The 14002-nt window shown below is 44.9% G+C and overlaps 1 protein-coding gene across 1 annotated transcript in view; it reads right to left on the reverse strand.

The window, feature by feature from the left end:
• Sv2c (synaptic vesicle glycoprotein 2C) overlaps window positions 1–14002 on the reverse strand; it is a 195194-nt gene that overhangs the window by 26394 nt on the left and 154798 nt on the right. Inside the window, exons 7-10 of the mRNA XM_087896799.1 lie at window positions 10449–10559; window positions 9601–9689; window positions 4084–4248; window positions 119–252 (exon numbers count right to left, since the gene is read on the reverse strand). Of these exons, the coding sequence (XP_087752925.1) occupies window positions 119–252; window positions 4084–4248; window positions 9601–9689; window positions 10449–10559 (499 nt within the window). The remainder of the gene's footprint in view (window positions 1–118; window positions 253–4083; window positions 4249–9600; window positions 9690–10448; window positions 10560–14002) is intronic.

The raw sequence follows: 14002 nt of genomic DNA on the forward strand, positions 1-14002 counted from the left end.
AAATCTTCACTTTACAAGCCTCTGGCCCCAATGTCACATGATGATGACATTTCTGCCAAGAGAGGGGCCCTTTGAAGGCTCCCTGCTGCTGCTGTAAGTAGTGTAAGCTATACCTTACCTGTGTTCTCAAAAAGGGTATCGATAAATGTGCAGTTCCTGAAGTAGGTGTTGACTGAGGTCACGTCGTCAAAGGTGCAGGACTTAAACACCGAATCTTTGAAAGTTACGGACTTGAACTTGACTCCGAGGAATCTGTACACACATGCACACAGACAAATGAATTGACTTTTATCTACTCGAGTTCAAAGTCAAGTCAATGGACTTAGATCTATGGCACCCTGCTATGACCATCCGTAAGTTATAGAGGGCATCTTGGTTTTCTAGGCGGCTACTTCTGCCCTTTTGGCTTCTTGGCTACACCATTGTTCAATATCATTTCCTGCCGGGAGAAGCAATGACACTTGAGTTCGTTGGTTTTTCACAATGATGGCAAAAGTCTTGAGAGCTGGAACTGTGGCTCTGGATTGTTTGGTTTTGATCACTATTCTCTCCCCAGATTTTTTTGTTGTTGTTGTTGAAAAATCTCCATTGAGACGTGTGACTATCACTTGAAGATGTGGTAATATCTGAACATTATATTTTTACCTATGTTTATATATTATAGCCATAAGATTAGATCTAGGAACTTGGACATGCTAGACAAGGGCTCTACGACTGAGCCCTCCGAGTTTTTTTAAAGTCCTTTTCCTAAGTTTAGAACCTTACATGGCCAAGCATGGGAGCTCGTCTTCTTCGTGGGAGGGATGGCTGACAAGGGTGAAAAAATATACACTTATTTCCAGGGTTATTTTCCTTCTCACAGTCAAAGATATTCCTTGAGCCAAATCAAATTACAAGAGCCCTGCTGACCTTTGGAAACATGCAGATCGATGAAATAGGGTCAGATACATTTTTAAGGGACTACATACAATGGGGACTTTGATAATGGGCTTAACAAAAAGGAACCTAATGTCGTAAAAGAGCCCATGAGTCATTGAAATGGACTCGCTGAGGCCACGGATGAGTGAGTATCAGTAAGCCTGATACCTTTCTTAGAGACTCAGTGTATTCCTAGCAAGCCAAGAGAGGGGGACACTTGTTGCCTTGAAAGACCTGGATAAATCCAGATCCCCCTAGCAGGAAAACAGAGCCAAAAATCTAGCAGGAAGAGAAGAATCAGAAATCTAGGATTAGCCAATTTCAGGGTTTCAGGAACTAGCTGAAGATAAAGGTAGATTGTAATCTTGAGAGTAATCTTGAGAAACAGGGAGATTCCCCCTAGTAATTATCACCCCCTAGTAATTATCATTGGTATAGGAACTAGCTTATTACGACCTTGAGAATGATCTTGAGAGGCAAGGAGTTGCCCCCTTGTAATCATCACTGGAATTTTCGAAATTTTCTGTGGCACCCTCCCTGCCCTCCTTTCGGATTACTGGGCTGTGTGGTTTCTTCCTATAAAAACTACTTCTTCCGGTCACTCAGGGTCGAACTCTTCCCCTGCGTGGGTTATGAGTCTCGGCCCCAGTGCACTGGTCCCTGTCTTGTCGTCTTGTCATTAAACCTCGTGTGATTGCAGCAAGGACGGTCTCTCGTGAGTTACTGGGGGGGTTTGCGTCATCCCGAGGCTTGAGTGAGAGTCTCCCCTAATCGGGGGTCTTTCAGCCTCACCCTTAGCAGAGAAGGAGACTAACGCTTAGAGCCATGTGAGCTGGCGGAAAAGAACCCACTCCGTGCTGAGTACAATCAAAGTCTATTCGCATCTGCATGCCCAGTTGCTTTTCTCAACTGAAAATGTACTGTGGCCTCACAGACAACCACCTTCCCATTCTCCACTCCAGGGGCCACACTGAAAGCTGTTAGGTGTGCTGACGGAGGCTGAAAGGGTTGTGAAGGCCGAAACTCTTAAAATGAGTCTGAATCTGGAAAGGGGAAGCAATTTAAACGTGTGACACACACAGAGTGACATTGGAGAAAGGGATGGTAAGCCTCTCCCCGCTAGGGAGAGATGTTGTCTAGGGACTTAAAGAGGCCTCTGGACTGTCCCACAACAGCCTGCATACAGAAAGGAAGGCTCCCTACGGATCTGTGCAGACCGCCCAGAGGGTGTTCTGGGTCAGGGTGTAGAGGATCCCCACTGGGGGACAGCACACAGGGAAGCTGGCATTTTGTCATTTAAAAGCGGGTCAGCAGCAGGAGTTCAAATTTCTTTTGAAAGACAAAAACCTTTCGTCTATCTTCTTCTAAAAGAGATGTTTCAAATTCAAAATGTATGTTTGTAAGGTTTTTCCTCGTTTGGGGATCCTAAAAGAATCCTCCCTACGTGTGCGCACGCGTGTTTGTGTGCATGAGGGAATGTGGGCATGTGGATGTCACGGTGTAAGTGTGGAGGATGGAGGAAGACCTCCGGCGCTGTTTTAACTCCTCCACCTTGTTGGAATACGGTCTTCTTGATTTTCACTGGACATAGCTCAGGCTAGCTGGCCAGTGAGAGTCCAGAGGTTCTTCTGTCTTCATTCCTATCTCTCTAAAAGAGTACTGGGATTATAATGTGCGTGTAATCGTGTCTGTTTTTTTTTTTTTGTGTGTGGATCAATCAGGCTTTTGTGCTAATGACTTTAAACGTTGAGTCATCTCCCCAGCCTGGAGTTTGGACTTCTGAGACAGATTTTGGGGATGGAGCCCAGCCTAGCCTCAACCTCACAGTCTTTCTGCCTCTGCCGCCCAAGTGCTGGGATGACAGGTGTGTGCCATCACATCTGGCTCAAGGATTTTACAGTAGAATGGTTAAAATGATTAAATATAATATTATCATTACACTGCACATTAATTAACAAATGAGACATCCAGTTTAGAATGTTAACAAATATTACTAAAATTATGACTGTCTCAGACATAAACACTATTTAAAAATATCCCCTTTTCCTGTTGTTTTTGTTGTTCTGAAACACCTTATTATGTGGGACATACTCTGCTATGTGTGATGCTGGGTTCAAGCTCATTGCCTCCTGGTTCCCCACTCCCAGGGTTGGGATTACAGGTACCATCGCACCCGCTGTATCTTAGAAATTGCTAATGAAAGAACAACACTTTTAAAATCAAATATTTATCCCACAGTTACAGAATTTGATGCTCAAGGTTTTCGGGAATGCACATGCAGCCCACCAGTGGTTCAGGTGGGTGACTGAGGCTGACACTGTGTGGCTCGGGCTGTGAGCAGGTCTCTCCCTGTGCTTTATGTCTCCTAACGTCATGGTTCCCATTCATTCATTTTCCATCTACTGGTATGCTTTCTTCCTTCAATTTCATACATTCATTATTGAAAAACTTGTTTAAAACAAGCAAAGCCATTATACATGAAAAGATGATTGGGTTTCTTATTAGACTGCTAATTAGAATAATGATACCCCACCCACCATATGGGCAAGTGTCCCTTATCTTGGCCACAAGCATTTCACAAGTCTTTTTCATCTCAGTGAACAGGATTTTGCCTGGGGCAATTTTGATTATCTTGGAAATGTAAAAAAAAAATTCATCATTTTAAAAATTAAGACAATTTTCTAAGCCTGATGAGCTCCTGTGAGTTCATATCAGCGGTTTCTGCTCAGAAGATTCATACAGGACCATGGTGCCCTCGTCCATCTGTTTTTCTCTCTGAAAAGATGAAGCAGACCCACGCCCTGAGCTCCTGCCTTACCTAACATTAAGGAGCAGCCTTGTCCTGTGCTCAGCCTTGCTAACCCTCCACGGCCTTCACAGCCCTCCAGTAAGCATGAGGCCACACAGTTTCAGAAGTGGTTCCATTGTTGCATTTTGTTTAAACTCCAAGAGGCACATGACTGATTCAATGCCAGTTTCTGAAGTAGTTTGAAGTAACTGACCTGCATCTCTTGAAAGTGGATTTTAAATGCTTAAAATACACCCTCAAACAACTAACAATGCAACTGAAAACCCCACAGGAGTTGGTTCTTAGTAATTGGACACCACGGCGAAGCCAGTGTTTGTGACTAGCGAGCATGGTAACTTATGTCCAAGTTTCCCGACCTGCCATTGTCATACTCCATTCCAGTGTGGATCTGGTTCTCCATGGTGAAGTTGATGCTGAAGTTTGCGTATTTATCTTTCTGCACGTTTTTCGTTAGCAGGGCATATTCGTCAGACTGCAGATGTTTAATGACATCAGGGAACCAAACCGACAGTCCATAGTACCTGCAAAGGCGAAGAAACATGTTTGGCACAGTGCACACACGTGTGCACACAAGGCCATGCAGGGCTCTTGACATATCAGGGCGGCAGTGGCTCCTAGAAATGCTTCCAGCTACGACGGTCACCTTGAAACATTTGAACAAATCATCACACAATGATTGAAACGCTGCCCTCTCCCCCTGCAAAAACAAGATAAAGAGACAGTTGGATCCTCCAATCTGTAGTTCCTGAAGCCTGCAATTCTGAAAGGAAGCTGTATGAATCTCATCCTGTAACCACACACAGGGCTATGGTCTGAGTGTGTTCCCTTCAAAACCGGGTGACAATTGTGTGGCTGGGGCTAGCTTTTTGGAGCCCATCCTCTTTGGAGGGAAACCTTGCTCAGCCTGGATATAGTGGGGAGGGCCTTGGTCCTGCCTCAAAGTGATATGCTAGGCTTTGTTGACTTCCCCTCTCTGAGGAGTGGATGGGGGTTGGAGTGGGGGGGAGAGTTGGAGAGAACAGGAGGAGAGGAGGAAGTCGGAGCTGGGATTGGTCTGTGAAGTGAGATAGGATTGCTGTTTAATAAAATAAATAGATGAATCAAAAAAAAATCCTAAATCCCATGTAATGGTACTAAGAAGTGAGGCATTTAGGCTGTGATGGCAACATAAATAGATCGAAAAACATGGCATGCTGGTCCCGATGTCATTCATACCAACCTGGACTCCACTGAGAAACTCTGTCCCCTAGCCCGGTAGAAGAGAGTCCTGGGACCCAGGAAGAGCTCCCAGGATCACCTCTTTGACTAGTGGAGCATCAGTTTTGCTTCCTACATAGCTGTGGCACTGCTAGTCTGGAGCGGGAGATAAGTTTCCCAAAGGGGCTCAAGGCAGCAGGAAGGGACCTTTGGGGTTTTCTTCTCCCCTCCTTCCCCCCTCCCCCACCCTTCTCTCCCTCACACATGTCTTTTATTCTGAGACCAGGTCTCATGTAGCCCGGATAGCCTCAGATGTTCTACGTTGTTGTGTGATATTTTGATTGTGTTCTGACATATAAAGCTTGCTGGAAGTCAGAGGGCAGAGCTAGCCACTAGCTGACCTAAATTAACCTGCAGTTTGGAGGACTGCAGACAAGAGAGGAGACCGGGAGCAGTAAGGTGGGGCGGAGAGAGGATCTTGGCCCCTTTGGATACGGGAATGGCAGAGGTAGGAAGCAACTGGTGGCTGCTACCTGCTTCTCTGATCTTTCAGGTTCTTACCCTGATATCTTGCTTCCGATTTTTTTACTGATAAAGATTAATTAGATTAACACTTCACTATGTAGCAGAGGAAGGCCTTGAACTTTCAATCTGCCCGCCTCCACTTTGCCACTGATGGGATTACAGGCCTATGCCAACCACATATGTTTTACAGGGGCTGGGGGCCAAACCCAGGGCTTCATGCATATCAGGCAAGCACTCTACTAGTTGAGCAGCCTGAATACCCAGGTTATCCCCACTCCCTGTCTCACAATCGCTGACGTGTGACTGTAAAAGCTGTGGCCAGGTTGTTCAGCCTGGAAGCCACTGATCACATGTAGCCACTAAGGCCCGAAAACGTGGCCAGTCTGATGGGGGCTGTGTTGGTGGCACAGTTTTCAAGAGGTATGGAAAAGGAATGTAAAATCATTTATTAATAATGTTATATTGATCACAGATACTACTTTCGACACAATGAGTTGAATAAAACAGATTAAAATAATAATAAACAGATAAAAAGAATTTATCCATTCTTTTTCTTTACTTTCACGTCCAGAAAATATCAAAAGGGATAAGTGGATCAAATTGTGTTTGCATCAGATAGTGCCACTCTAATGTAGTGGCTTCCATACTGTGATCCCTGGGTCCATGTCCATGAAGCTGAGCCAGGGCATCATGAATCTGGGGAGGAGCGCCCCAGGGGATTGTTCTGCTGTTTGCTCCAGTTTTTCTTTCTAGCGTATTCCAGTGATACTAAGAGACTCAGGGGAGGAAGTGGTTCGTAAGCAGACTGAATTCAAGTCCTGGTCTTGTCATTTGCCTGCCGCATGAACTCGGGCCCTTTGGTTCTGTCTTGGCTTACCACACTTACGCTGACTACACAGGATCTAGGACTAGCCACCTTCCACAGGCAGCTGCTCAGGTATAATGGGATGCAAAGTGCCTACCACACCAAGGGTATCCAAAGCCCAAATGAGTCATTAGAATCATCATCGTGGTCCCCAGGACTCCCCGTAGGTTTCCACCCCGTGCTCCTCACAGGCTGTGTGTGCACCATGAAGTGTGAGGGTGTGGGTAGTCACTGGGCAAGCGATGACTCAGGGTCAGCACCAGTGCGCTGCTCTCTGGTCAGAGTCACAAGGCAAAACCATGGGAATGACAAGGAAAACACATCATCTCGGGAAATCCACCACCAGTGATGGGGCCTTTTAGCTGACGTTTCACTTAGTCAACAAACATTTGCTGGATGTCCTTTCAATAGTAGGCCGTACCGAGATATCAGGAAAGTGGCGAAACTTAGATTCTGGTCAGCAACGAGTAAGTTACCCAGATAATCGGCAGGGTACTGGCTACATTGAGGACTTTCTTTGTTTATCTTTGCCTTTTTCATACCGAACTCTGTGCTAAACTAATGGTAGGAACTCAATGCTCTTCATTTCCGTCTCTCCTCTAAAATTATATACTTCAGAAGTTGGGAGCGTTTACTTGGCATGCCTCCCTTGGGAAGGCACCCATGATTTCACACACGCCTGGTAAGTGCTATACTATACTACTGAGCTATGCCTCTAACTCTAAGCCTCCCAACTTAGAAACAGAGAATGAAGACACGTGGCTAACCGAGCTGCATAGAATGAGCTCCCAGAATCCCTGCCCAGAACATTCCCCTTTTCCTTCATCACACCTTGCTAACAGTGGGAAAGGGACCACTGTGCTTGCTGTAGTTTACAGATGCCGAGAGATGGAACCTGTATGATTAATATTGGGTTCTACTAGGCACCCAGATCCTTTGGACTTGACAGTGCAAGGTTATTATCTCATTGCTTTCTCTATAAGGATGAGGTGACAGGGTTTCACACACATTCTGAAGTAGAGATATCAAGTATCAGTAAATAAAATCACGACTTTACCCTCCCCCATTCTTAGAGCATGTATACGGCAGTTTTATTCATAAGGCAACAACTGTTTACTGAACTCCTATTCTGTGTCAGGGATGTATATATGGTCTCTCTCTCTCTCTCTCTCTCTCTCTCTGTCTCTCTCTCTCTCTCTCTCATCTCTCTCTCTCTCTCTCTCTCTGTGTGTGTGTGTGTGGGTGGGTGGTAGCTTAAAACCCTTTCCTTCACGGTACTTCCAGAACAGGAGGCCTAACTTTTGGTCTTGAAATTTTGGTTGTAAACTTCAGTCTTTAATGGCGATCTCTTCAGTCCTCTTTTAGTCTTTATATAGAATTTTAAGAAAGACTTTGGGGGGAGCTTCAGAGATGACTCAGCAGTTACTAGTCCTTGCTGCACCCCAGTCCCCATGTAACAAGCTGGCAATCTGCAAAGACCTGTAACTCCAGCTCCAAGGAATCCATGCTGTTTTTTGGCATCTGTAACACAGGTGCATATGCTCACACACATGCAAATCAGTAAAGCAAATCTTTTTTATGGCTTTTTTTTTTTTGCCTACTACTCCACGCGGATCTACGGTGGACAGTGGGAGACTATGTGTGGGTCGTTCTGCAGGCCACTGGGTGGCGCTGACTGACGGTATACGGAACTACATGCAGCGCCGGGCTGGGAATCGAACTCAGGTCCTCAGGCGGAGCAGTTGGGCACTCTGCCCCCTGAGCCATCTCTCCGGCTAGTAAAGCAAATCTTAAAGAACATTTTGTACGGTAGAAAATAGAAAGTGCCACATGGAATCATAAAGCTGAGAAGGGACCAGAGAGCTTGGAATATGAAGAACTGACTTTAAAAAGGAAAGGAACGGGGCTGGAGAGATGGCTCAGAGGTTAAGAGCATTGCCTGCTCTTCCAAAGGTCCTGAGTTCAATTCCCAGCAACCACATGGTGGCTCACAACCATCTGTAATGAGGCCTGGTGCCCTCTTCTGGGCTGAAGAAAGAATACTGTATACATAATAAGCAAATAAATAAATATTTGAAAAAAAAATAAAAAGGAAAGGAAGGAGGAAGAAAGAAATGGAGGGAGAGAAAAAGAGAGGAAGGGAGGGAGAGGACTAGGGAGGAAGGCCCTAACTCAGGGGCAGGGTCACTGAGAAGGTGACATGAGGAAGAGGTGAAGGGGTGAGGGAGGGAGGGAGGGCAGCTGCCAGCCTAGGGCAGTAGTACTCTTGGTAGGGGTGGTGCAGCCAAGGCAGAGCTGGAGGCCGAAACAGCTCGTCAAGTTCAGGGAAAAGCAGACAGGCCAGTGTGGCTGGGGTTGAACTGAGGAAGGACCGAGGGTAGCATACAGCTGAGTCACCCAGGGCTTCATGTGACTTCCCAGGTGCCACTGAGTTTGCCAGAGCAGTTTCCCAGAAGAGTAACAGAAGGGTTTGTTTAGTAGTTATAAAACCTGTGACCCTGGGTGGTGGTGGTGCACACCTTTAATCCCAGCTCTCAGGAGGCTGAGGCAGGAGGGTCTCTGAGTTCTAGACCAGCCTGGTCTACAAATCAAGTTCCAGGACAGTCACAGTGGTTACACAGAGAGACCCTATTTTGGGAAAATAAAGAAAACAAAACAAACAAACCTGAAAAAAAAACAAAGAAACAAAAATGCGACTGTCAGCAAATGTAAGCTGCAAATATCTGTTTTTGGTAAAGTGTAAAAGGAACGGCGGGCTGCATTCCCGCCTGGCTCCTGCACGGCTAGATTGTGTTCTTTTAAACACTGCCTGGCCCATTATCTGTAGCCTCTTATTGGCTAACTCTTACATATTGATCTAACCCATTTGAATAATCTGTGTAGTACCACGAGGTGGTGGCTTACCAGGAGGATTCTAACCTGTGTCTGTCTCAGAGAGGAGAGTCATGGCGACTGCCTCACTTCCCTTCTTTCCAGCATTCTGTTCTGTCTCCTCTGCCTACCTATGTTCTGACCTATCAGGCCAAGGCAGTTTCTTTATTAACTAATGAAAGTAACACATAGACAGATAACCCTCCTCCATCAGTAAAGTTAGCAGAATTGAACCATATGAAAATTTGAAAGAGAGAGTAAGAGAAAGCAATAGAGAGAGAGGGAAGGAGAGTGAGCATGAGAAAGAGAGAGAGAGAGAGAGAGAGAGAGAGAGAGCACAAAAAAGACAAAGACACAACTGGGAGTCACAATGTGACAGTTGATTTTGTCTACTGAGAATTTAAATGTCACTTACCCAAAAGACAGGGTGAACCAAACGATCGTAAGCTTTATGGTGTTTTCCCTGACTGGGTAGTTGAAGCATCTCATAAAAGTCAACCAAATCTGTGAAATATCGGATGGTTAGTGTTCCTACACAGTTACATAGTGAACCCCACTTCCCATCCCTTCCCATCAAATTATAAAAAAGCCAAGTTTTCGCAGTGTTGAATGAATTTCAACTATAATATAAAGTCTTAACATCAATACAGAAGCAAAGGCTGGAATTTTCTTCTTCCCTCCCCCTCCCTCTCTGTCCCTCCCTCCTTTTCTTTCATTTTTCTTGCAGTACTAGTGACTGGACTTGGAACCTCAAGTGTGTTAGACAAGTGTTCTACCACTGAGCTACATCCCCAATCCTCCTTTTTTTATTTTGAGACAGGTTCTCATCAAGCTTCCCAGACTGGCCTTAAACTAAGTTCGTTCCTCCCTCCCTCCCTCCCTCCATCCCTCCCTTCCTTCCTCCCTCCTCAATTCCACTGCCTCAGCCGCCTGGAATTATACTACCTGGAATTATAGGCCTTAATCACCAGGCCTACCTAGCAATGCCCACTTTTCAGCTTCCTGGAGGCCAACAGATACTGAGACAGACTTTCATTGCCCTGACTCCTGGCCCAGCACTTTCCTTCCTCATGATGGATGGAGCATATTGGCTAGCCTCTGAGATGAGAGGGGTTCAGTTGCCTGGTCCTAGTGAAAGAGACAGGTGTCCTAGATAGCATGGAAAAGTCCTCCTTGTGGGACAGGCATAGTCAGTCTCTCCGTGACTATCCCCAAATGTCAGAAATTGATGTGTAGATTGTCGTGAAACAAATTCATACTTACTCCATACAGTTCCGTGCGGATCCGAACAAAACACCTCCTATACCAAGTTCCTGTGTCGCTCTCAATCTCGATCAGCTCATCAATTTGCTTGGGAGTTTTGATTTTATTTACCTGTGGACAGCGACAGAGTGCAAAGGGTTGAGTTCTCTTCCCTGAAGTTGCTGAACTTAGGCTATTTATTTTAAGTGAGCAAAACACAACTCGGAACAGAAAGGGGTATTAGGTAAGAACCCTGCCTGCACACGAGAACACTGGCAGAGATCTACAGACCCAAAGGACATCTGAGGGAACTGAATATGATTTAGTGATGGAGAACGCCAGAGAGAAATCGGGAGGGGGAGCAAGTGGGGATAGGTTGACCAGAGACAAAATGTCTCCCTTTGCATCATCTCCGTAAAGAGCCATGCCAGCAGATGGAACACCAGAGACAGGAACTTCTGCATGTAGAGCTACTTTGTCTGAAGATTATTTGGGGGAGGGACTATTTATTTGATGAATTTGGCCTTTAACTGCAGTTGTTAATACTTGCCCATGCAACATTTATCCATAGAGCATCACTAAGACCTGTTTTTCCTTCACCCATAGGTTAACCCAGTGGTTGGCCAGCAGACATGCACAGATGGCTACAATGGAAGATGTCTCCATGGTGAGCATCAACCCTGACTCTTCAGGTGTGTAAGAGAAAGAAAAGATGAAGATTCAGAGTGACAGTGTATATCTGTGACCTAAGGTGGCCTCTTGAAGGGAAAAGAGCCACAACACAGGTGAGCAAGGCTTTCAATACAGGGAAGGAATGATGAGAAGGGAGGGGTGGTGGAGGTAGAGGGGAGGGAGGGAGAGAGAGAATCCCTGCTTTTGGATAAAGAGGACACAATAGTATGTATGCTATTTTTTCCTAGGGGCTGAGTGGGTTTTTCGTTTTTTCCTTTTCATTTATTTTTATTTTTATTTTTTATTTTCAGCCTGCCCATATCCTAAATGGCAATTCTATTGAAGATACTGTTTGGAGCCTGGGTATCTTGGTGTCTTTCAAATTGTGCTAGGCAGGCAGTAGTCTCCTTTTGACTATACAAAAGACACTGTCTCTAGTTAGCAAAAACCACTTCTGAGTTAACTATGGGTTTTCAAATAAAATATATGGGGAAGTTGATTTTCTTTTTGAGACAGTATCTTACTATGTTGCCCGGGTGAATCTGAAACTTGAGATCCTCCTGTCTGAGGCTTTTAAGTGCTGGGTTTACAACAGTACACAAACAATGCTCACTTTAGAATTTTTAGTTCTTTTGTTAAAAAAAAAATCATCAGCTGTTTAACTTTTGAGAGTTTCCACTTGTCCAGTCTTCAATATTTGTTTTTTTCATAATTATTTGAAATATATTTTATTTGTTGCATGAGAGTCAATATCTCATCATTTAAATAAGATGGTTTGCAGTTAAGTTCGGGCAGTGCTGGTAGTACTTCCTGGTGGCATTTCGGATAAGAAAGAGGTTGAGGACTTTCAGAATGGGAAATTCTGATTTAGAAGGTAGCTTTTGAAGGACCGCTGGACACAGAGAATGTCCACAGAGCCCTTCGATTCATGTGTCTGGATCTTGGAAGATCTGTGTAACAGGAGTTAGAGATGCAGGGAGCAGCTGAGCCCATCCAAAGAGAGTAAATAGAATTTAAAGAGACGCCAGCTGAGGCTTGGGGATAATGGCTCATTGGTCAGAGAGCTGAGCTTGCTGCTCTACACATGAGGGCCTGAGTTCAAATCCCCAGCACTCCTAAGTTTGCCTGTGCCTGTGCTGTGGTGGCTAAATAAAAGAAGAATTTCCGGCCTTATTTTCTCAAGGGAATAAAACCAGGAAGCAGAGTAGTAGAAGAGAATGCCCAGTGGCCTCTGTGCACCCTTAGGCAGGCACACAAATGCACATGCACCATACAATCACACATACAGATACACACATGACACAAGTCACCTGACCACAAAGCCATGGAAAACAGCACCTATAGTAAAGACATGGTGAGAAGAGATTCAAGCCCCAGGACTGAAAAAAAAATCATCTTCTAAAGTTCATATTACTCTGTATTGATTTAAAACAAGAGCCTGTTCAAAGAACGTCATTGCATTGTACGTAGAACAAGAGAAAGGGTAGACTTGTTTCGGTTGACTTCTGCAGTGGCCTCCCGCCAGTGCTCCAGAGTTTCCCCACACATGCTCTCACACTCCCCCTCCCCCCCGCCGCTAACTCTTAAGTGGTCACAGTGATGAGAATGCCCACGAGTAGGCCTGACTACTCGGCTCTTCAGTAAGAAAAAACAGGTAGGCAAGGAAGGAAGCCCCTGGAGAAACAGTTTCTTAGAAGGTCTTTGACAAAGGGTTTATGATCACCTGGTCAAGAAGGGTTGAAAGACACCAGGTACCTTGGTGACGTCTTGAGACGTTCTTGGTCTTGTGGTCCTTTAGTTTTTGCTATTATTTTTAATATTTTTTATTTTATGCATATGGGTAGTTTTCCTGCATGAATGTCTGTGAACTACAAGCATGTTTGGTACCTTTGGAGGTTATAAAAGAGTATCAGAGCCCCTGGAACCCGGTCACAGAGGGTTGTGAGCTACCAAGTAAGGGTTAGGAGTCAAGCCTAGGTCCTCTGGAAGAGCAGTAAATACGCTTAACCATGAAGCCATCTCTCTAACCCCTTGTGGTTCTTTATTACTTATTTAGAACAATCTTAGTTTCGGGTAGAAGGGAGATAGCTCAGTTAGTAGAGAGTTTGTCGTTCAAGACAAAGACCTGAGTTCAACCCCCAGAACTTACATAAATGTCCTGGGTATGCTGACATACACATGTAATCTCATTGCCAGGAGGTAGGGATCGGATTTGGGGATCTGGGCCAGGAAATCTACCTTAACTGGTGTTTTCCAATGAAAGACCATGTCAAAGGATGAGAAAGAAATTCCTGAAGCTGGCATTTGAGGTGTCTTCTGGTTTTCACACACACATTTGGACAAACATGAACATGCACACCCCCCCCACACATAAGCACACTCTCACATATCATACATACACATAGTAATGAAAATGGAGGGACTATGGGGATGCTCAGCAGCCAAAAGCACCTGTTGTTCTTGTAAGGATCTAGGGTCAATTCCCAATACCCAAATGGTGGCTCACACCATCTGCAATTCTAGTTCTGGAGGAATCAATGCCTTCTTCTGGCCTCTGCACATACTTTACACGTACAGTGCACACACATACATGCAGATGAAACACACTTAAACAAAAAAGATGAAATAAATCTTAGAAAAGGTGTTTGTCATTACATGAACGTGCTATTGAGGATAATACATAATACTGCTAGGTCCCTTACAGTCAGGTCTGTATTGTCCCTACAAACCAGAACTGAAACCGACTTTTCCTGAAAAACATGCGATCCACTAAATTTGTTTTGCTTACTAGGAAACCTGGGGGACAGTCTTATGCTTAGGTTGCTGTTAAATTATTATTTATATGCTGGTGTGTACTTATATATCTATATATTTAGTGTGTGTGTGTGTATGTGTGTGCATGT

The sequence above is a fragment of the Myodes glareolus genome, chromosome 15 (assembly GCF_982192425.1).
Source record: "Myodes glareolus chromosome 15, mMyoGla1.1, whole genome shotgun sequence".
Lineage (NCBI taxonomy): Eukaryota > Metazoa > Chordata > Mammalia > Rodentia > Cricetidae > Myodes > Myodes glareolus.